General features: G+C 41.0%; 1 protein-coding gene across 2 annotated transcripts in view; it reads left to right on the top strand.

The window, feature by feature from the left end:
* The first annotated feature begins 278 nt into the window (after positions 1 to 278).
* Positions 279 to 24,778, top strand: part of klhl18 (kelch-like family member 18) — a 98,243-nt gene continuing 73,743 nt past the window's right edge. The window contains exons 1-3 of one of the 2 annotated variants that reach the window (XM_045693785.1): positions 279 to 494; positions 4,145 to 4,275; positions 17,031 to 17,171. In XM_045693785.1, coding sequence (XP_045549741.1) covers positions 360 to 494; positions 4,145 to 4,275; positions 17,031 to 17,171 — 407 coding nt within the window. In that variant the 5' untranslated portion in view covers positions 279 to 359. The remainder of the gene's footprint in view (positions 495 to 4,144; positions 4,276 to 17,030; positions 17,172 to 24,778) is intronic. The other variant, XM_045693786.1, reaches the window with a different exon arrangement.

Below are 24,778 nucleotides of genomic sequence, written 5' to 3'. Positions count from 1 at the left end.
CGGCTGAAAGTTTGCTGGCTTGAATCCCCTGAGCAGACAAGGTAAAAATCTGTCGATCTGCCCTTAAGTAAGGCAGTTAACCACTAACAATGAAGGTGGCCCCCTGCACCTCTCAGATTCAGAGGGGTTTGGGTTAAATGCAGAAGACACTGTTCAGTTGAATGAAATTCACATTGCAATGTTTTGAAATGCAGGCTTTTATTTTGAAGGTTTCCTTATTACCATATAATTGAACGTCATAAATTGCGTTGCTGGCAGAATACTAGTGGATTGGAGAATATTTTCCGACTACGGTGTCTCGAGTTGGTCACTTCCCCATTGTTAGGCGTTTTCAAAATTCGTAATTTCCCTTTTCCTCAATGACGATGGGTGATATGATATATGAAGAACTGGAGGATTTGATGCATTTTTCAGTCCACGATTTACCAGGTCGTGGATATGCTGTTATGGAGGAGATCAGAAGGCAAGGGAAACTCTGCGATGTCACCCTGAAGGTATGTGTGGAGTTAGCCTAGTAGCTAGCCAAGCGCACTACAGTAACTTACTTTGAGAAAATAGCTAGCCGGCTAACTAGCTGTCTTGCTAGCAATAGAATTGAGGCAAGCTAACTAACTTTAGCTAGCTAGCTGCAGAGCCTTCTATTTGTAAATATAAAGCTCTAGCCTAGGTAAGTTATTGGCTAAGCAGCATAGCTAGCTATTGACTGTAAAACATTATATGAATGTAGAAGTCGCGGTTATCGTGGCAAATAAGTAACGTTAGTTATCTAACACATTTAGCCCTTCCCTTTCAATTGTCATGGTAGTTTTATCCACGATTTGGCCGCCCAACTTGCTAGTAGACTCACCCTACGTCTGGAAGAACCAATAAAAGCTTTAGCCAGAGGGAGTTTTACTTCGTTCGTTATTGGGTTGTAGAGAGAACTACTGTTAGCACCTACGGAAGTCTACTAAAAAAAAAATGTTTTTGCTGTGATTGCGAAGCAGCACACTAACGTTAGCGAGTTAACGTTAATTGGGTGTACGTTTACCTAAAACGTAAAGGTCATCTTTAGTACTTACATCATCTTGACTGTTTGTTTTTTGAGTAACTTACCCCTGGTGTCTAGCTAGCTATAGCAATGGCCTCTCAAGCAAGACTTAGCCAACTGCTTACTAACGTATACAATACACAGCCCTGCTGAATTAGAATAATATAACGTAGCTAGTCCAGTATGCCTTGCTTTCAGACAAATATGGACTACTGACCATTGTTATCTCAGATTGCGGTATTCTTGAATCAAATTAACATGACTAGCCAGCCATTGCCCGTATCTTCACAAACCTCGAGCTGACTGTCAATTGTCCTAAAATCTGTGGCTTTAACACCTGCAGCATCAACTAAAAGTTCACATTGCAGGTGGTCAGTAGGACGTTTGTCAGGGAACATGGAAACAGCAGTTATTTATTCGCTCTTCTGGCCCTCCCATGTGATGCACCTGCCCTATTAATAAGCACCATCATTATGATAAGCTGCAGTGTACTGTCCTGTAGCCTACATATCTACTGGGCCATATTCTGAAGCCCTTGGGAATATCATCTTTATCTGTAATGCATTACCTCCAGCGAGCCTTCACTCTGGCTTCCATTAGTGCACTTTCTCTTTAACACGACCTGCCCTACATGAAGGCAACTTCATGCCTTGACCTTGGTATTGTTTAGGACTAACAGTCAGTGCACCCACCTCATGCAAGATGCCTCTTTTGATTTTATAGTTTTTCATATAAAATAAACACATTTCTCAAATAAGTAGCCTAATGAACAGTGGTGGAAAAAGTACCCAATTGTCATACTTGAGTAAAAGTATATATACACCTTAATACAAAGTTACTAAAGTAAAAGTCACCCAGTAAAATACTACTTAGGTAAAAGTCTAAGTTCTTGGTTCTAAATATACTGAAGTAGCAAACGTAAATGGAATTGCTCAAATTTAAATGTATGGATAGCCAGGGGCACACTCCAACACTCAGACATCATTTACAAAAGGTGTGTTTAGTGAGTCCGCCAGATCAGAGGCAGAAGGGATAACCATGTGTTGTCTTGATAAGTGCGCGAATTGGACCATTTTCCTGTCCTGCTAAGCATTCACAATGTAATGAGTACTTTTGGGTGTCATGTAAAAAGTACATTATTTTCTTTAGGAATGTAGTGAAGTAAAACTTGAAAAATATAAATAGTATAGTACAGATAACAAACTACTTAAGTGGTACTTTATAGTATTTTTACTTAAGTACTTCACACCACTGCTAATGAATACAATAGTCTTATGTTGGTGTCGCCAAGGGGAAAGCAATGGTTAAAGGTGACATTAAGTTCTGATTACAGTTGAAGTCGGCAGTTTACATACACCTTAGCCAAATACATTTAAACTCAGTTTTTCACAAATCCTGACATTTAATCCTAGTAAAAATGTCCAGTTTTAGGTCAGTTAGGATGACCACGTTATTTTAAAATGTGAAATGTCAGAATAATAGTAGTGTGATTTATTTCTTTCCTCACATTCCCAGTGGGTCAGAAGTTTACATGCACTCAATTAGTATTTGGTAGCATTGCCTTTAAATTGTTTAACTTGGGTCAAACGTTGTGGATAGCATTCCACAAGCTTCCCACAATAAGTTGGGTGAATTTTGGCCCATTCCTCCTGACACAGCTGGTGTAACTGAGTCAGGGTTGTAGGCCTCCTTGCTCGAACACGCTTTTTCAGTTCTACCCACACATTTTCTATGGGATTGAGGTCAAGGCTTTGTGATGGCCACTCCAATACCTTGACTTTGCTGTCCTTAAGCCATTTTGCCACAACTTTGGAAGTATGCTTGGGGTCATTGTCCATTTGGAAGACCCATTTGCGACCAAGCTTTAACTTCCTGACTGATGTCTTGAGATGTTGCTTCAATATATCCACATAATTGTCCTGCCTCATGATGCCATCTATTTTGTGAAATGCACCAGTCCCTCCTGCAGCAAAGCACCCCCACAACATGATGCTGCCACCCCCGTGCTTCACGGTTGGGATGGTGTTCTTCGGCTTGCAAGCCTCCCCGTTTTTCCTCCAAACATAACGATGGTCGTTATGGCCAAACAGTTCTATTTTTGTTTCATCAGACCAGAGGGCAATTCTCCAAAAAGTACGTCCTTTGTCCCCATGTGCAGTTGCAAACCGTAATCTGGCTTTTTTATGGCGCTTTTTTTAGCAGTGGCTTCTTTCTTGCTGAGCGGCCTTTCAGGTTATGTCGATATAGGACTCGTTTTACTGTGGATATAGATACTTTTGTACCTGTTTCCTCCAGCATCTTCACATGGTCCTTTGCTGTTGTTCTGGGATTGATTTGCACTTTTCGCACCAAAGTATGTTCGGAACGCGTCTCCTTCCTGAGTGGAACGACAGCTGCATGGTGACAGCGGTATGACAGCTGCATGGTGTTTATAATTGCGTACTATTGTTTGTACAGATGAACGTGGTACCTTCAGGCGTTTGGAAATTGCTCCCAAGACTTGTGGAGGTCTACAATTTTTTTTCTGAGGTCTTGGCAGATTTTATTTTTTTTCCTCCTGATGTCAAGCAAGGAGGCACTGAGTTTGAAGGTAGGCCTTGAAATGCATCCACAGGTACACCTCCAATTGACTGATGTCAATTAGCCTGTCAGAAGCTTCTAAAGTCATGACATCATTTTCTGGAATTTTCCAAGCTGTTTAAAGGCACAGTCATCTTAGTGTTTGTAAACTTCTGACCAACTGGAATTGTTATACAGTTAATTGTAAGTGAAATAGTCTGTCTGTAAACAATTGTTGGAAAAATTACTTGTGTCATCCACAAAGTAGATGTCCTAATCGACTTTCCAAAACTATAGTTTGTCCACAAGAAATGTGTGGAGTGGTTGAAAAACGAGTTTTAATGACTCCAACATAAGTGTATGTAAACTTTCGACTTCAACTGTATTACAATTCTGTCAAATGAATGCACTTGAGGTGGGCTTGATTTAGCTTGGAGGATGCACCCTTTTGATGCTATTCCATTTGTTCCATTCTACCGTATGGAACATGTATTTGACAGGCTATGTATTTGACCCATGTCTGGACTAAATCACTTGCTTGTATCGCCCTTACAGGTTGGAGACCACAAGTTCAGCGCCCACAGGATTGTTCTGGCTGCCTCCATCCCTTACTTCCATGCCATGTTTACGAATGACATGGTAGAGTGCAAGCAAGATGAGATTGTAATGCAAGGGATGGACCCTAGGTAAGGCCCCTATAGCCTACTTACTCAGCAGCGCTGAGAGTGGAGGCTGTTATAGCAGCAAAGGGGAAGCATCTCCATATTAATGCCCATTTGGAATGAGATGTTCAAAGCGCAGGTGTATTGGCCGGACCAGAAACAACCCGTCACCCTAGCCAATATTAATCATTGTAATAACACATTTAAAATCAGTTACAACGTTATCGCCATCCTTTTGAAAATAAATCGCTGAAGTCGTGCACACAGGATGTTTCAAGTAATTTAAGTGCGTTATTCTGACAATTCACAAATTCTCTGCTGAACTGTCAAGCTGATAACCTAACAATGCAAACCATGTTCCAAAATGTTCAACAAAGTAGGCAAAATGCTTTTTCTGTAAAATGGACCTGTTTTAAAGATGCACTATGCAGAAATCGCTCCGCCATTTCCTGGTTGCAAAAATTCTAAAAGTTCCCCTAATTTCAGTCTGTGACAAAACAAGCTAGTATAATGTAGAGAATCAATGCACAATCTAAACCACTGTGAAATATTGCATTTTCAGCTGTTTGAAGCTGGTGTACAAAACCGAAAGTAAAAGACGCAAAAACTAGAAGGAAGAACTGGAAGCATAGAAATAGCACACATAGAACATATCTACCACTTTTTAAACTTGCTTTCAATGAGAATGTCAGATCTGTAACTATACATTTCTATGTGAATTTGGTCGGGTCACCCAAAAAGTTACATATTAAAGTTAAGTTGATTCCTTCCTCGAAGCACCCCAATGAATATGCATGCGTACCTGTATGAAACAAGAAATCAAACAAAATCTAATTTTATTTGTCTCCTGTGCCGAGTACAACAGGTGTAGACCTTAGTGTGAAATGCTTACTTACAAGCCCTTAACCAACAATGCAGTTCAAGAAATAGAGTTAAGAAAATATTTACTAAATATACTAAAGTAAAAAAAAAAATCAGATCTATCAAAAAGTAACATGACATTTACATAACAATAACGAGGCTATATACAGTGGGTACCGGTACCGAGTCAATGTGCCGGGGTACAGGTTAATCGAGGTAATTTGTAAAGTGACTGCATACAGTGAGGGAAAAAAGTATTTGATCGCATGCTGATTTTGTACATTTGCCCACTGACAAAGAAATGATCAGTCTATAATTTTAATGGTAGGTTTTTTTGATCAGTGAGAGACAGAATAACAACAAAAAAATCCCAAAAGCGTTATAAATTGATTTGCATTTTAATGAGGGAAATAAGTATTTGACCCCTCTGCAAAACATGACTTAGTACTTGGTGGCAAAACCCTTGTTGGCAATCACAGAGGTCAGACGTTTCTTGTAGTTGGCCACCAGGTTTGCACACATCTCAGGAGGGATTTTGTCCCACTCCTCTTTGCAGATCTTCTCCAAGTCATTAAGGTTTCGAGGCTGACGTTTGGCAACTCGAACCTTCAGCTCCCTCCACAGATTTTATATGGGATTAAGGTCTGGAGACTGGCTAGGCCACTCCAGGACCTTAATGTGCTTCTTCTTGAGCCACTCCTTTGTTGCCTTGGCCGTGTGTTTTGGGTCATTGTCATGCTGGAATACCCATCCACAACCCATTTTCAATGCCCTGGCTGAGGGAAGGAGGTTCTCACCCAAGAGTTGACGATACATGGCCCCATCCACCGTCCCTTTGATGCAGTGAAGTTGTCCTGTCCCCTTAGCAGAAAAATACCCCCAAAGCATAATGTTTCCACCTCCATGTTTGACGGTGGGGATGGTGTTCTTGGGGTCATGGGCAGCATTCCTCCTCCTCCTCCAAACATGGCGAGTTGAGTTGATGCCAAAGAGCCCCATTTTGGTCTCATCTGACCACAACACTTTCACCCAGTTGTCCTCTGAATCATTCAGATGGTCATTGGAAAACTTCAGACGGGCATGTATATGTGCTTTCTTGAGCAGGGGGACCTTGCGGGCGCTGCAGGATTTCAGTCCTTCACGGCGTAGTGTGTTACCAATTGTTTTCTTGGTGACTATGGTCCCAGCTGCCTTGAGATCATTGACAAGATCCTCCCGTGTAGTTCTGGGCTGATTCCTCACCGTTCTCATGATCATTGCAACTCCACGAGGTGAGATCTTGCATGGAGCCCCAGGCCGAGGGAGATTAACAGTTCTTTTGTGTTTCTTCCATTTACGAATAATCACACCAAATGTTGTCACCTTCTCACCAAGCTGCTTGGCGATGGTCTTGTAGCCCATTCCAGCCTTGTGTAGGTCTACAGTCTTGTCCCGAACATCCTTGGAGAGCTCTTTGGTCTTGGCCATGGTGGAGAGTTTGGAATCTGATTGATTGCTTCTGTGGACAGGTGTCTTTTTTTACAGGTAACAAGCTGTGGTAAGGAGCACTCCCTTTAAGAGTGTGCTCCTAATCTCAGCTCGTTACCTGTATAAAAGACACCTGGGAGCCAGAAATCTTTCTGATTGAGAGGGGGTCAAATACTTATTTCCCTCATTAAAATCCAAATCAATTTATAACGTTTTTGACATTTTTTTATTTTTTTGTTGTTATTCTGTCTCTCACTGATCAAAAAAAACCTACCATTAAAATTATAGACTGATCATTTCTTTGTCAGTGGGCAAATGTACAAAATCAGCAGGGAATCAAATACTTCTTTCCCTCACTGTAGATAATATTCAGCGAGTAGCAGCAGTGTAAAAACAAAGGGGGCCTGGGGTTCAATGTAAATAGTCCGTGTGGCCATTTGATTAGTTTAGTTGTTCAGCACTCTTATGGATTGGGGGTAGAAGCTGTTAAGTAGCTTTTTGGTCCTAGACTTGGTGCTCTGGTATTGCTTGCCATGCGGTAGCAGAGAGAACAGTCTATGACTTGGGTGACTGGAGTCTTTGACAATTTTTAGGTCTTGGATGTCAGGAAGCTTGGCCCCAGTGATGTACTGGGCCGTTTGCACTACCCTATGTATTGCCTTCCGGTCAGATGCCGAGCAGTTGCCATACCAGGCGGGAATGCAACTGGTCAGGATGCTCTCGATGGTGCAGCTGTAGAACTTCGGGGGACCCATGCCAAATCTTTTCAGTCTCCTGAGGGGGAATAGGGTTTGTAGTGCCCTCTTCACGACTGTCTTGGTGTGTTTGGACCATGGTTGTTGGCGATGTGGACATCAAGGAGCTTAACTCTCGACCCGCTCCAGCCCTGTTGTTAATGGGGGCCTGTTCGGTCCTCCTTTTCCTATAGTCCGTGATAATTTCCTTTTGTCTTGCTCACATTGAGAGGTTGTTGTCCTGGCACCACACTGCCAGGTCTCTGACATCCTCCCCATAGGCTGTCTCATCATTGTCGGTGATCAGGCCTACTACTGTTGTGTCATCAGAAAACTTAACAGTGTTGGAGTGTGCTTGGCTAAGCAGTCGTAGGTGAACAGGGAGTACAGGAGGGGACTAAGCACGCACCCCTGAGGGGCCCCAGTGTTGAAGTTCAGCGTGGCAGATGTGTTGTTGCCTACCCTTACCACCTGTGGGTGGCCCGTCAAAGTCCAGGATCCAGTTGCAGGTGTTTAGTCCCAGGGTCCTTTGCTTAGTGATGAGCTTTGTGGTGCACTATGTTGTTGAACTCTGAGCTGTAGTCAATGAATAGCATTCTCACATAGGTGTTTCGAAAGGGCAGTGTGGAGTGCGACTGCGTCATCTGTGGATCTGTTGAGGCGGTATGCGAATTGGAGTGGGTCTAGGGTTTCTGGCATGATGGTGTTGTGAGCCATGACTAGCCTTTCAAAGCACTTCATGGCTCCCGACGTGAGTGCTACGGGGCGGTAATCATTTAAGCAGGTTACCTTCGCTATCTTGGGCACAGGGACTATGGTGCTCTGCTTGAAACATGTAGGTATTACAGACTCGGCCAGGGAGAGGTTGAAAATGTCAGTGAAGACACTTGCCAGTTGGTCCGCGCATGTTTTGAGTACACATCCTGGTTATCAGTCTGGCCCTGCAGCTTTGTGAATGTTGACCTGTTTAAATGTCTTGCTCACATTGGCTATGGAGAGCGAGATCACCCAGTCGTCCGGATCAGCTTGTGCTCTCATGCATGCTTCAGTGTTGCTTGCCTCAAAGCGAGCAATAAAGGGAATTAGCTCGTCCAGTAGGCTCGCGTCACTGGGCAGCTCGTGGCTGGGTTTCCCTTTGTAGTCGTAATAGTTTTCAAGCCCAGCCACATCCGACGAGCGTCAGAGCCGGTGTAGTAGGATTCAATATTAGTCCTGTATTGACGCTTTGACTGTTTGATGGTTCGTCTGAGGGCATAGCGGGATTTCTTAAAGGCGTCCGGATTAGCGTCCCGCTCTTTGAAAGCCGTAACTCTAGCCTTTAGCTTGGTGCGGATCTTGTCTGTAATCCATGGCTTCTGGTTGGGGTATGTACGTACAGTCACTGTGGGGACGACGTCATCGTCGTCGATGCATTTATTGATGAAGCCGGTGACTGAGGGGGTATACTCCTCAATGCCATTGGATGAATCCCGGAACGTATTCCAGTCTGTGCTAGCAAAACAGTCCTGTAGCTTAGCATTTGCGTCATCTGACCACTTCTGTATTTAGTGAGTCACTGGTACTTCCTGCTTTAGTTTTTGCTTGTAAGCAGGAACCAGGAGGATATAATTATGGTCAGATTTGCCAAATGGAGGGCGAGGGAGAGCTTTGTATGTGTCTCTGTGTGGAGTAAAGTTGGTCTAGAGTTATTTTTTTTTCTTCTTGTTGCTCATATGACATGCTGGTAGAAATCAGTTCAAACGGATTTGGTTGCCTGCATTAAAGTCCCCGGCCACTAGGAGTGCCGCTTCTGGATCCACATGTTCTTGTTTGCTTATGGCCTTATACAGCTCGTTGAGTGCAGTCTTGAATCCTACTTGAATCCTACTTGAATCCTCTGACGCTCGTCGTATGTGGCTGGGCTTGAAAACTATTGCGCACTGTGGTGGTAAATAGACTGCTACGAATGTTATCGATGTGAGCTCTCTTGCGTTCAGTCTGCATGGTCAATGCAGCACATGCGACAATGTAGATGACGTTGTTGCTTCCACTTTGCTTCTTAATGTAAGTCCACAAGTGTTCTATAATTACACTTAGTTTGTTTATGTCTGCAAACAGTTAGTTTGTCTTTTCTTAGCAAGTTTTAGCTAAATCGTGATAGCCGCTAGCTAATAAATGTACTGAGTCAGAGAAAATGTAGCTAGATGTACAGCCTGATACCAGTGATGGTGTAGGCCTAAATCAGCATGTTGTTTGTGCAACAGTATCTTCTAAATCAAAAGGAATAGGTTAAGCATGAATATGTTGGCTACATGAAAAAACATTGAATGTAGCCAAACATTGTAGGGTCCCCTAGGAAACAATGAACAACACTCTGGTACCTACCATGTCATCCTTGGCATTTTAATTAGTTGTCATGTCAACTATTTGATTTATTAATCAACTGGCCTCCGGACTATTACTTTACATACCCCCCATATTGTTTTGTACACTGCTGCTACTTGTCGTTATTATCTATGCATAGTCACTTCACCCCTACCTACATGTACAAATTACCTCAACTAACCTGTACCCCCGCACACTGACTCGGTACCAGTACCACCTGTATATAGCCTTGTTATTGTGTTACTTTTTACAATTTATTTTATTTTTTACTTTATTTTTTGGGGTTAATATTTTCTTAACTCTTCTTTAGGGTTGCACATTTTGGGGAATATTCAGAGGTGGAAACTTTCCGTGTGAATATATGGGAATTAACGGAAATGTATATAAATTAATATTAATACCATTTAAGTGTCGATGTTTTTTGCATCGGATAGATTTACAATATCATATGGAGACAGAAACATAAACCTTTTACCTTAAGTAGATATAATTGCAAATGATTAAATCCTTCCAATAGAAATAAAAAAACGATTTCGTTACGAATTTAACTTGAATTACATGAGTTGACTCTTCACATGAGATGATTTCACTGAACAACAAAAGAAAGGAAATATTGAATGATCCCCATTGATCCATCGTATCTCCCAAAAACGTTTTCAACATACATCTGTAAAATAATAGTCTAGAAACTATAGCTTTGGTTGTCTTCAGGCTTCCTTGTCTTCTCCCTGGACCTCCTCAATGTTCACTTCTTGAACATCAGACTGAGGCCTCATCTTCACTGTCACTTTCCAACCTTGTTGAGGATGGCTCGTTGTCAGGCTCAAAAAGGCTCAAATTTGCCCAGATGGCCACCAATCTTTCAACCTTTGTATTGGTCAGCCTGTTGCGTGCTTTGGTGTGTCATGCCCAAACAAGGACCAGTTGCACTCTGAGGCGGCTCATGTTGGTGTGATTTGGAGGATGGAGGCAACAGGGGAAAGAACCTCAGATCCACAAAGTCCCTTCCACCAGGTGGCTGATGAGATATGTTGGCATGACTGCAATATTGCATCTCCATCCCAAAGCCCTTGCTTGGAAGTGTACATCGCCAGACTGCCAAGAACCTTGCCCTCATCCAGACCAAGGTGGTGAGACACGGTATTGATGACACCATAGGCCTTGTTGATCTCTGCACCAGACAGGATGCTCTTGCCAGCATACTTGGGGTCCAACATGTACGCTGTGGCGTGTATGGGCTTCAGGCAGAAGTCTTCACACTTTTTGACGCATTTCAGAACTGCTGTTTCCTCTGCTTGGAGCAACAGGGAAGTGTGCAGGCAGTATGGATTTCTTCTCTTATGACTGCAAGCAGAGTCTGAACTTCATACAGGATGGCATTGTCTCCCTCAATCCGTGCAATGGCTACTGCTATAGATTTCAGGAGTTTTAAGCTGCTTACCACTCTCTTCCAAAATACATCATCCAGGAGGATCCTCTTGATGGGGCTGTCCATATCGGCAGACTGTGATATGGCCATTTCTTGGAGAGACTCCTTCCCCTCCAGGAGACTGTCAAACATGATGACAACACCACTCCAACGGGTGACCTGTTGCAACATCTACAACCACTGTGATCATTATTTGACCCTGCTGGTCATCTATGAACATTTGAACATCTTGTCCATGTTCTGTTATGATCACCACCCGGCATAGCCAGAAGAGGACTGGCCACCCCTCATAGCCTGGTTCCTCTCTTGGTTTCTTCCTAGGTTCCGGCCTTTCTAGGGAGTTTTTCCTACCCACTGTGCTTCTACACCTGCATTGCTTGCTGTTTGGGGTTTTAGGCTGGGTTTCTATACAGCATTGTGTGACATCAGCTGATGTAAGAAGGGCTTTATGAATACATTTGATTGATTGTTGAACTCTGCATCCAGCAAATTAGTAAATAAAGTGTGTCTGGTTGGAGGGGTGTATGCTGGGCGAAGAACATTCAGAAATCTCTTCCTTTACACATTGTCTGTGAGCATCAGAGATGAACCAGTTGCATACACAGCTCGAGCAAGACATTAATCAGCATTTCTCTGACTACGTTCCTCCATTGAGTAAAAAAAACTTCTGATTCCAGGAGGACCATGAGCTGTTGCTATCGATAAGGTGTCTGATTCATCATTTTCACCTCAAATAGAGGTGAAGGGACTTTTGTCAGAGGTTACTTGTTGTGAGCGCTGAGGAAACTGTATGCACTTGGCCAGATGATTCTGCATCTTTGTTGCATTCTTCACATATGATTTGGCACAGTATTTGCAAATGTACACAGCTTTTCCTTCTACGTTAGCTGCAGTGAAATGTCTCCACACATCAGATTGTGCCCGTGGCATTTTCCTGTAAAGATTAGAAGAAAAAAATTGCAATTCCATGTACAGATAAATAGTTAAGCAGTTACATTAAACAACTCCTTTGTAAGATACATTTCAAAAAAATGAAACGTATGGAAACAAGTGAATTAACACTCCTCAGTTAGCAGGCTCAAGCAAGCTAAAACCCACATGGTAGCAAAAACTAACTTGCAGAAATTGTTAACCTCTCTAGGGCCGGCGGGACGAAATCGTCCCACCTACGTAACAGCCAGTGGAATCCTGTGGCGCGTTATTCAAATACCTTAGAAATGCTATTACTTCAATTTCTCAAACATATGACTATTTTACACCATTTTAAAGACAAGACCCTCGTTAATCTAACCACACTGTCCGATTTCAAAAAGGCTTTACAACGAAAGCAAAACATTAGATTATGTCAGCAGAGTACCCAGCCAGAAATAATCAGACACCCATTTTTCAAGCTAGCATATAATGTCACAAAAACCCAGAAGACAGCTAAATGCAGCACTAACCTTTGATGATCTTCATCAGATGACACACCTAGGACATTATGTTATACAATACATGCATGTTTTGTTCAATCAAGTTCATATTTATATCAAAAACCAGCTTTTTACATTAGCATGTGACGTTCAGAACTAGCATATCCCCGCAAACTTCCGGTGAATTTACAAAAAATTTACTAAATTACTCACGATAAACGTTCACAAAAAGCATAAATTATTTTAAGAATTATAGATACAGAACTCCTCTATGCACTCGATATGTCCGATTTTAAAGTAGCTTTTCGGTGAAAGCACATTTTGAAATATTCTCAGTAGATAGCCCGGCATCACAGGGCTAGCTATTTAGACACCCAGCAAGTTTAGCACTCATCAAAGTCAGATTTACTATAAGAAAAATGTTATTACCTTTGCTGTCTTCGTCAGAATGCACTCCCAGGACTTCTACTTCAATAACAAATGTTGGTTTGGTTCAAAATAATCCATAGTTATATCCAAACATTAGCGTTTTGTTCGTGCGTTCAAGACACTATCCGAAAGGGTAAATAAGGGTGACGAGCATGGCGCAATTCGTGACAAAAGAATTCAAAATATTCCATTACCGTACTTCGAAGCATGTCAACCGCTGTTTAAAATAATTTTTTATGCCATTTTTCTCATAAAAAAGCGATAATATTCCAACCGGGAATCTGTGTTTAGGTAAACAGACGAAATAAAATAAAGCATTCGGTCGACTCGGGCACGCACCTAAGCCCATAGTACTCTGATCGGCCACTTGCCAAAAGCGATAATGTGTTTCAGCCAGAGGCTGCCTCGATATCGTTCAGCTTTTTCCCGGGCTCTGAGAGCCTATGGGAGCCGTAGGAAGTGTCACGTTAGAGCAAAGATCCTCAGTCTTCAATAAAAAGAGCCAAGATGAAACACAACTTGTCAGACAGGCCACTTCCTGCATGGAATCTTCTCAGGTTTTGGCCTGCCATTTGAGTTCTGTTATACTCAGACACCATTCAAACAGTTTTAGAAACTTTAGGGTGTTTTCTATCCAAAGCCAATAATTTCATGCATATTCTAGTTACTGGGCAGGAGTAGTAACCAGATTAAATCGGGTACGTTTTTTATCCGGCCGTGTCAATACTGCCCCCTAGCCCTAACAGGTTAACAAGTTAGAAATGATTTAAACACACTTCTGTAGGCTACTATTTACTAGTTAACAAAAAATCATGTATGTCATATCAAATATATTCACCCCACCCTGTATTGTAACCGAAACTTACCAGAAAGCATGTAGTCCTTGGCTCAGACAGTGTGTTAGTGTGAGCTCAATAGCATCTCATTAGTGTGCAAGATCTTGAGAATCAGCTGTACATGTGATGGAAGAATGCGCTGTGCAGGCAGAGTGTTGCAATTCCATTGAATTGGGGATAGTCTAACCAAAATATGCCACAAGACATAGAATTGCCTAATGTGTATCGACCAAAAGGGGTTCACTGTTATAAGCTAACGTTTTTGATGAATTTAAGCAAAATTCCCCAAATTCCCGGGCTTAACTTCCCATGGAAATTTGAAGTTTCCGACCCTTTGCACCCCTACGCTTCTTGAACTGCGCTGTTGGTTAAGGGCTTGTAAGTAAGCATTTCATGGTAAGGTCTACACTTGTTTTATTCTGTACATGTGACAAAGATTGATTTGAAACAACACTGTATTCAAAGTGCCCACTATTATTTATATTCTAACTATAGAATTAGAATAACATTCAATTTCCATGATTCCAACAGTTCACCCAAGTGTTTTGATATAAATCGCAAGTCAAATTGCAAGTTCAACATTTGGTTAAAAATAAGGCCTTTTTTTGCCCATATTGTGCAGCCCTACGTAGCAGTGTGGAAATGAGTGCTGAAATGAGTGCAGAAATGCAGGTAATTATTTTTGTTTGAAGTTGAATTGAACAGTATAAAACAATCAGAATGGAGAAAGACTCGTTGAAATCACTTAGAATGTATGTGTTGCCTCGCTAGGGTCACACACTACTCAGAAATCTAATTGTGTACTTTTAATCAAAAACATAAAATATTGTCAAATACCGCCATACTGTAACAAATTTGGAAAATACCGTGATATATTTTGGCCATAATGCCCAGCCCTATGATTCATTTCATTGTTTCATGCAAGTACACAATTGTAATCATTGGGCTAGCTTCCAGATAGCTTGCAGGTGCGTCGAAGAGGGAATGAACTTCAAAAAAGACAATTTTATAGAAAAGGTATTTACTTTATTTACAGCAGTACAGCTGTAAATTAGGGGAGGGTTTGGCCAGTGGGGCTTTACTTGGCTCATCGCTCTCTAAAGAGCGAGGCTAGCCCCTGTCACGAGTTTTAGTGTTTCCTCTGACACATTGGTGTTGCTGGCTTCCTGGTTAAGCTGGCGGGTGTTAAGGAGCACGGTTTGACAGGTCATGTTTCAGAGGACTCATGACTCCACCTTCACCTCTCCGGAGCCTGTTGGGGAGTTGCAGCGATGAGAGAGAAAAAAGGGGGTAAAATACTACAACAACAAAAACATGCCTATTTACTCTGTTCCATCTGACTGCTCAATCCACTGTCTAATAAGCCCAGCTAGGCAAATTATAAACTTCATCTCCACTATAAAAAGCATCTAGACATTCTCACATTTCTTTTAAACTAACATTTCATTTTCAATAGCGAAGATTTGTATAAACCCTGCTGTCTGTCTGTCCGACATTTGCAACATTGTTTCAATAATTTAATTCCATTCCATAGTAATGAATGTGTCCTGGGAGTGGGGTTAGATGGACAGGTAGGTAGCTTTTCTCAACCAATCAAAATCATGAATCATTAATTTTTATTGTTATACAGTTGAAGTCGGAAGTTTACATACACTTAGGTTGGAGTCATTAAAACTCGATTTTCAACCACTCCACAAATTTCGGGTTAACATACTATAGTTTTGGCAAGTCGGTTAGGACATCTACTTTGCATGACACAAGTAATTTTTCCAACTATTGTTTACAGACAGATTATTTCACTTATAAATTTACTGTATCACAATTCCAGTGGGTCAGAAGTTTACAAACACTAAGTTGACTGTGCCTTTAAACGGCTTGGAAAATTCCAGAAAATGATGTCATGGTTTTAGAAGCTTCTGATAGACTAATTGACATCATTTGAATCAATTGGAGGTGTACCTGTGGATGTATTTCAAGGCCTACCTTCAAACTCAGTGCCTCTTTGCTTGACATCATGGGAAAATAAAAATAAATCAACCAAGACCTCAGAAAAAAATGTGTAGACCTCCACAAGTCTGGTTTATCCTTGGGAGCAATTTCCAAATGCCTGAAGGTACCACGTTCATCTGTACAAACAATAGTACACAAGTATAAACACCATGGGACCATGCAGCCGTCGTACCGCTCAGGAAGGAGACGCATTCTGTCTCCTAGAGATGAACGTACTTTGGTACGGGGAAAAAAAATTATGAAATGTATGCATTCACTACTGTAAGTCACTCTGGATAAGAGCGTCTGTTAAAAGAAATACTAAAAATGTGCAACTCAATCCCAGAACAACAGCAAAGGACATTGTGAAGATGCTGGAGGAAACAGGTACAAAAGTATCTATATCAAATTTATTTTTTTTTTTTTTTTTTTATATCCACAGTATAACGATTCCTATATCGACATAACCTGAAAGGCCGCTCAGCAAGGAAGAAGCCACTGCTCCAAAACCTCCATTAAAAAGCCAGACTACAGTTTGCAACTGCAGAAGATCGTACTTTTTGGAGAAATGTCCTCTGGTCTGATGAAACAAAAATAGAACTGTTTGGCCGTAATGACCATCATTGTTTGGAGGAAAAACGGGGAGGCTTGCAAGCCAAAGAACATTCATGTCTTCATGAATTCATGTCTTTTTCATCCATATTTGAAATAACTTGTTGAAAATGACACTGTCAAGAAGTATAATGACCATGTAAGCCAGATAGGCCTATCACATACAACCCTTATATCAGTCAAAAAGACGGTGTCTTGTCCTACTCCTGAAATCTGCTGCTGCGTTTAGCCCAGTTATCAGCAACAGAACATTGGGGTAGGGGCATGTCTGATGTCAATGTGTGTGCAATTATAATGATGTATGAAGATTATATATAATATAAACATACTGTTGACACGCAAGCTATGGTATAATGGAATGTGTTGCCTTGTGTGGTAGGTTTTGACATTAATGTAGGTATCATAACCAGCCATAAATGAACACAATATATGTCACAAGTATAAATATGTCAAGACAATGTTATGACCATATTATAACAGCTAATGATAAGTTATGTCAGCTGTTATGACATGGTTATGCCAGTGTTATGACTTTGGTTGTCAAGTAAAGTGTTGCCAAAGTAACTAATCGGGGGGGTTGTTTCTGTACTGGGCCACAGTACTGCTCCCTTACATCAGGTGTCCTTTCTTTTTTCCCCCTTGGCAGTGCACTTGAAGCTTTGATCAATTTTGCGTATAATGGCCATGTGGCCATCGACCAGCAGAACGTCCAGTCCCTGCTGATTGGAGCCAGCTTTTTGCAGCTGCAGAATGTCAAGGATGCCTGCTGCTCCTTCCTTCAGGAAAGGTGTGTTCTCACACACGCATTATACACGCACACACACATTTAATTGGTCCTTGAGAAATGTAAATGCATGTGCCATGTGTTGGCTGATTTATATTGATTGATCAAGAGAGAACCTTGTTTAACTTTTTCCTCCCTCACGTCACGTTTGGGCTGCTCAAACCACTGAGGCATTTAAAACAGGCCTTAAGACTCACCTCTACCAGCTGGCCTGCCCTTCCTCTTATATTTGATTGTTGCGTTTTTTATATATATATATTTAACACTAAACATTCTAAGCTGTGGGGGGGATTTCCTCCCTCCTACAATTTTTGCGCCGGTTTTGGGCTCAAAAGAAGTGCTTCGTCCTCTTACGTCCGGCTGGCCACTTCATATTCTGCTGTGTTTTGTTTACTGCACCCAATGTTCCCGGACTAAATCATTTGGCTATATTTAGCCTACAGATATAGATTTGATATACATCTATACATCTTGATGAGGAATGCTTTTCCAACTGTCTTGAAGGAGTTCCCACATATGTGACCGAATGACCACCTTGATTCAGTCTTATGTAGCAAAATTTGAAGTTGTGTTTTTTACATTGGATAAAAGCAGAGACACAGAGCTACACAATTGTATATCATACACTGCATTTGAGGAACAATGGGAAAGTAATTCTGCTTTGAAAGTTGATCAACTTGTAACCTCACTTGAGAAAATTGTCTTTTTCAATGTTTTGGTACCAACTGGAGAGCTCTTCTTTGTCTGCACCCCTTCAGCATCGTTCACACTCTTTTAAGCTTTAGCCCGACCATCTCTTTAAGGGTTGATCTGAGCGTTCTGTACTAACAGCTTTGGTGCTTGACTGCTAACTGGCTAAGTTGATAGCTACTTCCAGACACAAATGAGAGAACAGCTCACTGAACATTACTTGCCCTAGCAGAGCTGGTTAGGCTGTTCTCATGCTATCCAGAGCGTTGATGACTGTAACTGTGCTGCTGGCAACAGTTTAATTACGATTTTTTTATTTCCCAACGTTTACTGACACCGGCCATATTCAACGGGTGTTGAGCGTTTGTAACTAAATCAGTTATTCTGCGCTTTTGCACACTAAGACGAGAGTCCCCCGAAATCGGAGTAGATGGCCAGACTGAATTTACGAACGCACCCGAAATGGTTACTTGCGTAGTGGAGTCTTGTGTTAAGACATGTAGGTAAGTAGCTAGCTAACAATGAACCATAACCCCATGACGTTACTACCCGGCATGAATCTGCAGGTAGCTAACCAACCAGGTATATCTCTAATAATTTTATATCAATGACATGGGCACATGTAGTTGTTTAGAATATAATATATACAGTTGAAGTCTGAAGTTTACATGCACTTAGGCTGGAGTCATTAAAACTCGTTTTTCAACCACTCCATACATTTCTTGTTAACAAACTATAGTTTTGGCAAGCCGGTTAGGACATCTACTTTGTGCATGACATGTCATTTTTCCAACAACTGTTTACAGACAGATTATTTCTTATAATTCACTGTATCACAATTCTAGTGGGTCAGAAGTTTACCTTTAAACAGAAGTTGTGCCTTTAAACAGCTTGGAAATTTCCAGAAAATGATGTCATGGCTTCAGAAGTTCTGATAGGCTAATTCACATCATTTGAGTCAATTGGAGGTTTACCTGTGGATGTATTTCAAGGCCTACCTTTCAACTCACTGCCTCTTTGCTTGACATCATGGGAAAATCTAAAGAAATCAGCCAAGACCTCAGAAAGAAAATCTATTGAATAAACGGAATATACGGATATATTGAAGCAACATCTCAAGACATCAGTCAGGAAGTTAACGCTTGGTTGCAAATGGGTCTTCCAAATGGACAATGACCCAAAGCATACTTCCAAAGTTGTGGCAAAATGGCTTAAGGACAACAAAGTCAAGGTATTGGAGTGGCCATCACAAAGCCCTGACCTCAATCCCATAGAAAATGTGTGGGCAGAACTGAAAAAGTGTGTGCGAGCAAGGAGGCCTACAAATCTGACTCAGTTACACCAGCTCTGTCAGGAGGAATGGGCCAAAATTGCCCCAACTTATTGTGGGAAGCTTGTGGAAGGCTACCCAAAACGTTTGACCCAAGTTAAACAATTTAAAGGCAATGCTACCAAATACACTTAACCTCTATGGGCTAGGTGGGACGCTTGCGTCCCACCTACGTAACAGCCACTGGCAGCCTGTGGCGCGATTTTCAAAACCTTAAAAATCCTATTACTTCAATTTCTCAAACATATGACTATTTTACAGCTATTTAAAGACAAGACTCTCGTTAATCTAACCACACTGTCCGATTTCAAAAAGGCTTTACAACGAAAGCAAAACATTAGATTATGTCAGCAGAGTACCAAGCCAGAAATAATCAGACACCCATTTTTCAAGCCAGCATATAATGTCACCAAAACCCAGAAGACAGCTAAATGCAGCACTCACCTTTGATGATCTTCATCAGATGACAACCCTAGGACATTATGTTATACAATACATGCATGTTTTGTTCAATCAAGTTCATATTTATATCAAAAACCAGCTTTTTACATTAGCATGTGACGTTCAGAACTAGCATACCCCCCGCAAACTTCCGGGGAATTCGCTAACATTTTACTAAATTACTCACGATAAACGTTCACAAAAAGCATAACAATTATTTTAAGAATTATAGATACAGACCTCCTCTATGCACTCGATATGTCCGATTTTAAAATAGCTTTTGGTGAAAGCACATTTTGCAATATTCTAAGTACATAGCCCAGGCATCACGGGCTCGCTATTTAGACACCCGGCAAGTTTAGCACTCACCATAATCATATTTACTATTATAAAAGTTTGATTACCTTTTGTTGTCTTCGTCAGAATGCACACCCAGGACTGCTACTTCAATAACAAATGTTGGTTTGGTCCAAAATAATCCATCGTTATATCCGAATAGCGGCGTTTTGTTCGTGCGTTCCAGACACTATCCGAAATAGTAAAGAAGTGTCGCGCGCATGGCGCAATTCGTGACAATAAAATTCTAAATATTCCATTACCGTACTTCGAAGCATGTCAACCGCTGTTTAAAATAAATTTTTACGACATTTTTCTCGTAGAAAAGCGATAATATTCCGACAGGGAATCTCCTTTTCGGCAAACAGAGGAAAAAATCCCAAAGGCGGGGGCGGTCGGATCACGCGCCTAAGCCCAATGTCCCTTGATCGGCCACTTGAGAAAGGCGATAATGTGTTTCAGCCTGGGGCTGGAATGACGACATTCTGTTTTTTCCCGGGCTCTGAGCGCCTATGGACGACGTGGGAAGTGTCACGTTAGAGCAGAGATCCTTAGTAAATGATAGAGATGGAAAAGAAGTTCAAGAAATGGTCAGACAGGCCACTTCCTGTAAAGGAATCTCTCAGGTTTTGACCTGCCATTTGAGTTCTGTTATACTCACAGACACCATTCAAACAGTTTTAGAAAATTTAGGGTGTTTTCTATCCATATGTAATAAGTATATGCATATTCTAGTTACTGGGTAGGAGTGGTAACCAGATTAAATCGGGTATGTTTTTTATCCAGACGTGTCAATACTGCCCCCTAGCCCTAACAGGTTAATTAGTAGGTAAACTGCTGACCCACTGAGAATGTGAGGAAATAAATAAAAGCTTAAATAAATCATTCTCTCTACCATTATTTTGACATTTCACATTCTTAAAATAAAGGGGTAATCCTAACTGATTTAAGACGGGGAATTTTTACTAGGATTAAATGTCAGGAATTGTGAAAAACTGAGTTTAAATGTATTTGGATAAGGTGTATGTAAACTTCCGACTTCAACTGTATACGCTACCGTTCCAAATTTTGGGGTCACTTAGGAAATGTTTTGACCATTAAAATAACATCAAATTGATAACATTTTCTTAATTACCTGCGCCGAGGACTACAGGACAACCTTACAGTGAAATGCTTACTTACAAGTAGAGCTTACAAGTAGAGGTCGACCAATTATGATTTTTCAACGCCCATTATTGGAGGACCAAAAAGGTCGCTACCGATTAATCGGCCGATTTTTATTTTATTTATTTTTTTGTAATTACATTTTTTTTATTTATTGTATTTATATCTAATAATGACAATTACAACAATACTGAATGAACTTATTTTAACTTAATATAATACATCAATAAAATCAATTTAGCCTCAAATAAATAATGAAACATGTTCAATTTGGTTTAAATAATGCAAAAACTAAGTGTTGGAGAAGAAAGTAAAAGTGCAATATGTGCCATGTAAAAAAGCTAACTTTGAAGTTCCTTGCTCAGAACATGAGAACATATGAAAGCTGGTGGTTCCTTTTAACATGAGTCTTCAATATTCCCAGGTAAGATGTTTTAGGTTGTAGTTATTGTAGGAATATATATATTGGATGTTCTTATAGGCACTTATTATTGCCAGTGTAACAGTATAGCTTCCGTCCCTCTCCTCGCTCCTACCTGGGCTTGAACCAGGAACACATTGACAAAAGCCACCCTCGAAGCAGCGTTACCCATGTAGAGCAAGGGGAAACAACTACTCCAAGTCTCAGCGCGAGTGACGTTTGAAGCGCTATTAGTGCACACCCTGCTAAATAGCTAGCCATTTCACATCGGTTACACCAGCCTAATCTTGGGAGTTGACAGGCTTGAAGTCATAAACGGTGCAATGCATTGCAAAGGGCTGCTGGCAAAACGCACGAAAGTGCTATTTTGAATGAATGCTTACGAGCCTGCTGCTGCCTACCATCGCTCAGTCAGACTGCTCTATCAAATCATAGACTTAATTATAACATATCACACAGAAATACGAGCCTTAGGTCATTAATATGGTCGAATCCAGAAACTATCATCTCGAAAACAAAACGTTATTCCTGTTACATTGCACAACCTTCAATGTTATGTCATAATTACGTAATGTAACGGTTTTGACTTGAGGTTATAATTTATAGGGGTGCCAGGTAGGTTGTGCCTACCAGAGAAAATATTAGTTTCTCCTTTTAGTTTGATAGGGAATGAGTCCCATCTGGTCCGTCAAGTCTGCGCCAATACAAAGGACTCATGTAAAAGTCAGGATGGAAATACACTTTTCATAAACCCTTAAAACAATGGAAATAACTTCAAAACAACTATTCTTTTGCATGGTTGTATTAACAACATAAATGATCACACACCCACACATATAACAATATACAATAATGAGCTTTAAACAGGTCTGGTTCCTCCAGAAATGTCCTGTACCTCGGGCCTAAAAAGAGTCCAGCACGGTAAACAAGTTCAGGGAACTCAAGTGACCTTAGTCACGCAATGGTTGTCCGTTCATACAGTGTAGCGTAAACCCAGTGTCAATCATACAATGAAAAGAACAAATATTTTACCACACATTTCAATAAATCCTCAACTACAACTACATAAATCATCACGGTATACATCACACCAAAACAAATGAAATACCGTATACAAAAAATGTTGTAGTCCGTCGGTCAGTCAGAGAAGCCAATCCGCCGACAGATCTCCAGCGGAGAAAGGCCACGAAAACCAACGGAGAGGTGTAGTCCACAGATGCAAGAGTGGATCCGATCCTGGGTAGATTTTCTATTAGGCTACACAAAGCACACTTTTAAAGCAGCACAACAAACGGAAGAGAGACGCTTCAGAACTGAGGGTCGAACACATCCTCATTCATGTTTCCATCACAACTCCACTTTTGCGCAGCTGATGCTGGCTATTTAATTGGGAAATAAAGGGGAAGCGCCCTATTGGAAGGAGAAGCACTAATTAATTGAGAATTAAAGGGAAAGCGCCATATTGGAAGGAGAAGCACTGAGACGGTTCAGAAACATTCAGGGCCGTCACAGTAAGATTCTGGCAAGTTAGTTCGTAACGAGCCAGGCGGCCCAAACTGTTGCATATACCCTGACTGCGTGCAATGAAAGCAAAATGACACAATTTCACCTGATTAATATTGCCTGCTAACCTGGATTTCTTTTAGCTAAATATGTAGGTTTAAAAATACATACTTCTGTGTATTGATTTTAAGAAAGGCATTGATGTTTATGGTTAGGTACAGTCGTGCAACGATTGTGCTTTTTTTCGCAAATGCGCTTTTGTTAAATAATCCCCGTTTGGCGAAGTCGGCTGTCTTTGTTAGGAAGAAATGGTCTTCACAGTTCGCAACGAGCCAGGCGGCCCAAACTGCTGCATATACCCTGACTCTGTTTGCAAGAGAAGTGACACATTTTCCCTAGTTAAAAGAAATTCATGTTAGCAGGCAATATTAACTAAATATGCAGGTTTAAAAATATATGCTTGTGTATTGATTTTAAGAAAGGCATTGATGTTTATGGTTGGAGCAACGTGTACCTAAGCGATTATATGCAACGCAGGACAGGCTAGATAACTACACATGGTTGATGATATTACTAGTTTAACTAGTGAATATGACTGATTATTTTTTATAAGATAAGTTTAATGCTAGCTAGCAACTTACCTTGGCTTCTTACTGCATTCGCATAACAGGCAGGCTCCTCGTGGAGTGAAATGTAAAGCAGGTGGTTAGAGCGTTGGACTAGTTAACCGTAAGGTTGCAAGATTGAATCTCTGTACTGACAAGGTAAAAATCTGTCTTTCTGCCCCTGAACAAGGCAGTTAACCCACCATTTCTAGGCCGTCATTGAAAATAAGAATGTTTTCTTATCTGAGTTGCCTAGTTAAATAAAGGTTGTTTTTTTTTAAAAGTGGGAGACCCCAGTGCAGGACAAGTACATTAGTGTCTAGTTTGAGAAACAGACGCCTCACAAGTCCTCAACTGGCAGCTTCATTAAATAGTACCCACAAAACACCAGTCTCAACGTCAACAGTGAAGAGGCGACTCTGGGATGCTGTGATTTCCTGCAAGACAGGAATGGCAGTGTTCTGCCATGGCCAGCGAGGAGCCCGGATCTCAATCCCATTGAGCACGTCTGGGACCCGTCTGGGACCATCTCAAAGCAAGAACTGGTAAATCTGGTGCAATCCATGAGGAGGAGATGTGCTGCAGTAGTTAATGCAGCTGGTGGCCACACCATATACTGACTTACTTTTGATTTTGACCCCCCCCCCCCCCTCCTTTGTTCAGGGACACATTATTCAATTTCTGTTAGTCACATGTCTGTGGAACTTGTTCAGTTTATGTCTCAGTTGTTGAATCTTATGTTCTTACAAATATTTTCACATGTTAAGTTTGCTGAAAATAAATGCAGTTGACAGTGAGAGGACTTTTTTTTTTTTTTTTTTGCTGAGTTCATATAAGAGTAGGGAAAAAATTACCTAATTATGATGTGGGGCCTGGCAATGTTCCCTCAATGTTTTTGGGGTACTGGGCAAATTTTAGATCTTGTGAGCGGAAACTTGAACATTGTGAGAATTTTTTGCAACTTCCAGTGTGCGTTTACAGTTAACATTGAGGCTGTACCCTTAGTTTTAGACAGTAGTCAATAGGCTATTGTGGCTATTTTAGCATTATTTAAGCCTACCAACAAAACAATACAGCAAATCCCATAACATTTTCACATGGAAATATCTTTTCATTTCTA

Source organism: Salmo salar, chromosome ssa14 (genome assembly GCF_905237065.1).
Source record: "Salmo salar chromosome ssa14, Ssal_v3.1, whole genome shotgun sequence".
Classification (NCBI taxonomy): domain Eukaryota; kingdom Metazoa; phylum Chordata; class Actinopteri; order Salmoniformes; family Salmonidae; genus Salmo; species Salmo salar.
Note: the sequence above shows the minus strand (reverse complement) of the source record. Positions and strands in the feature narration are given on the sequence as shown.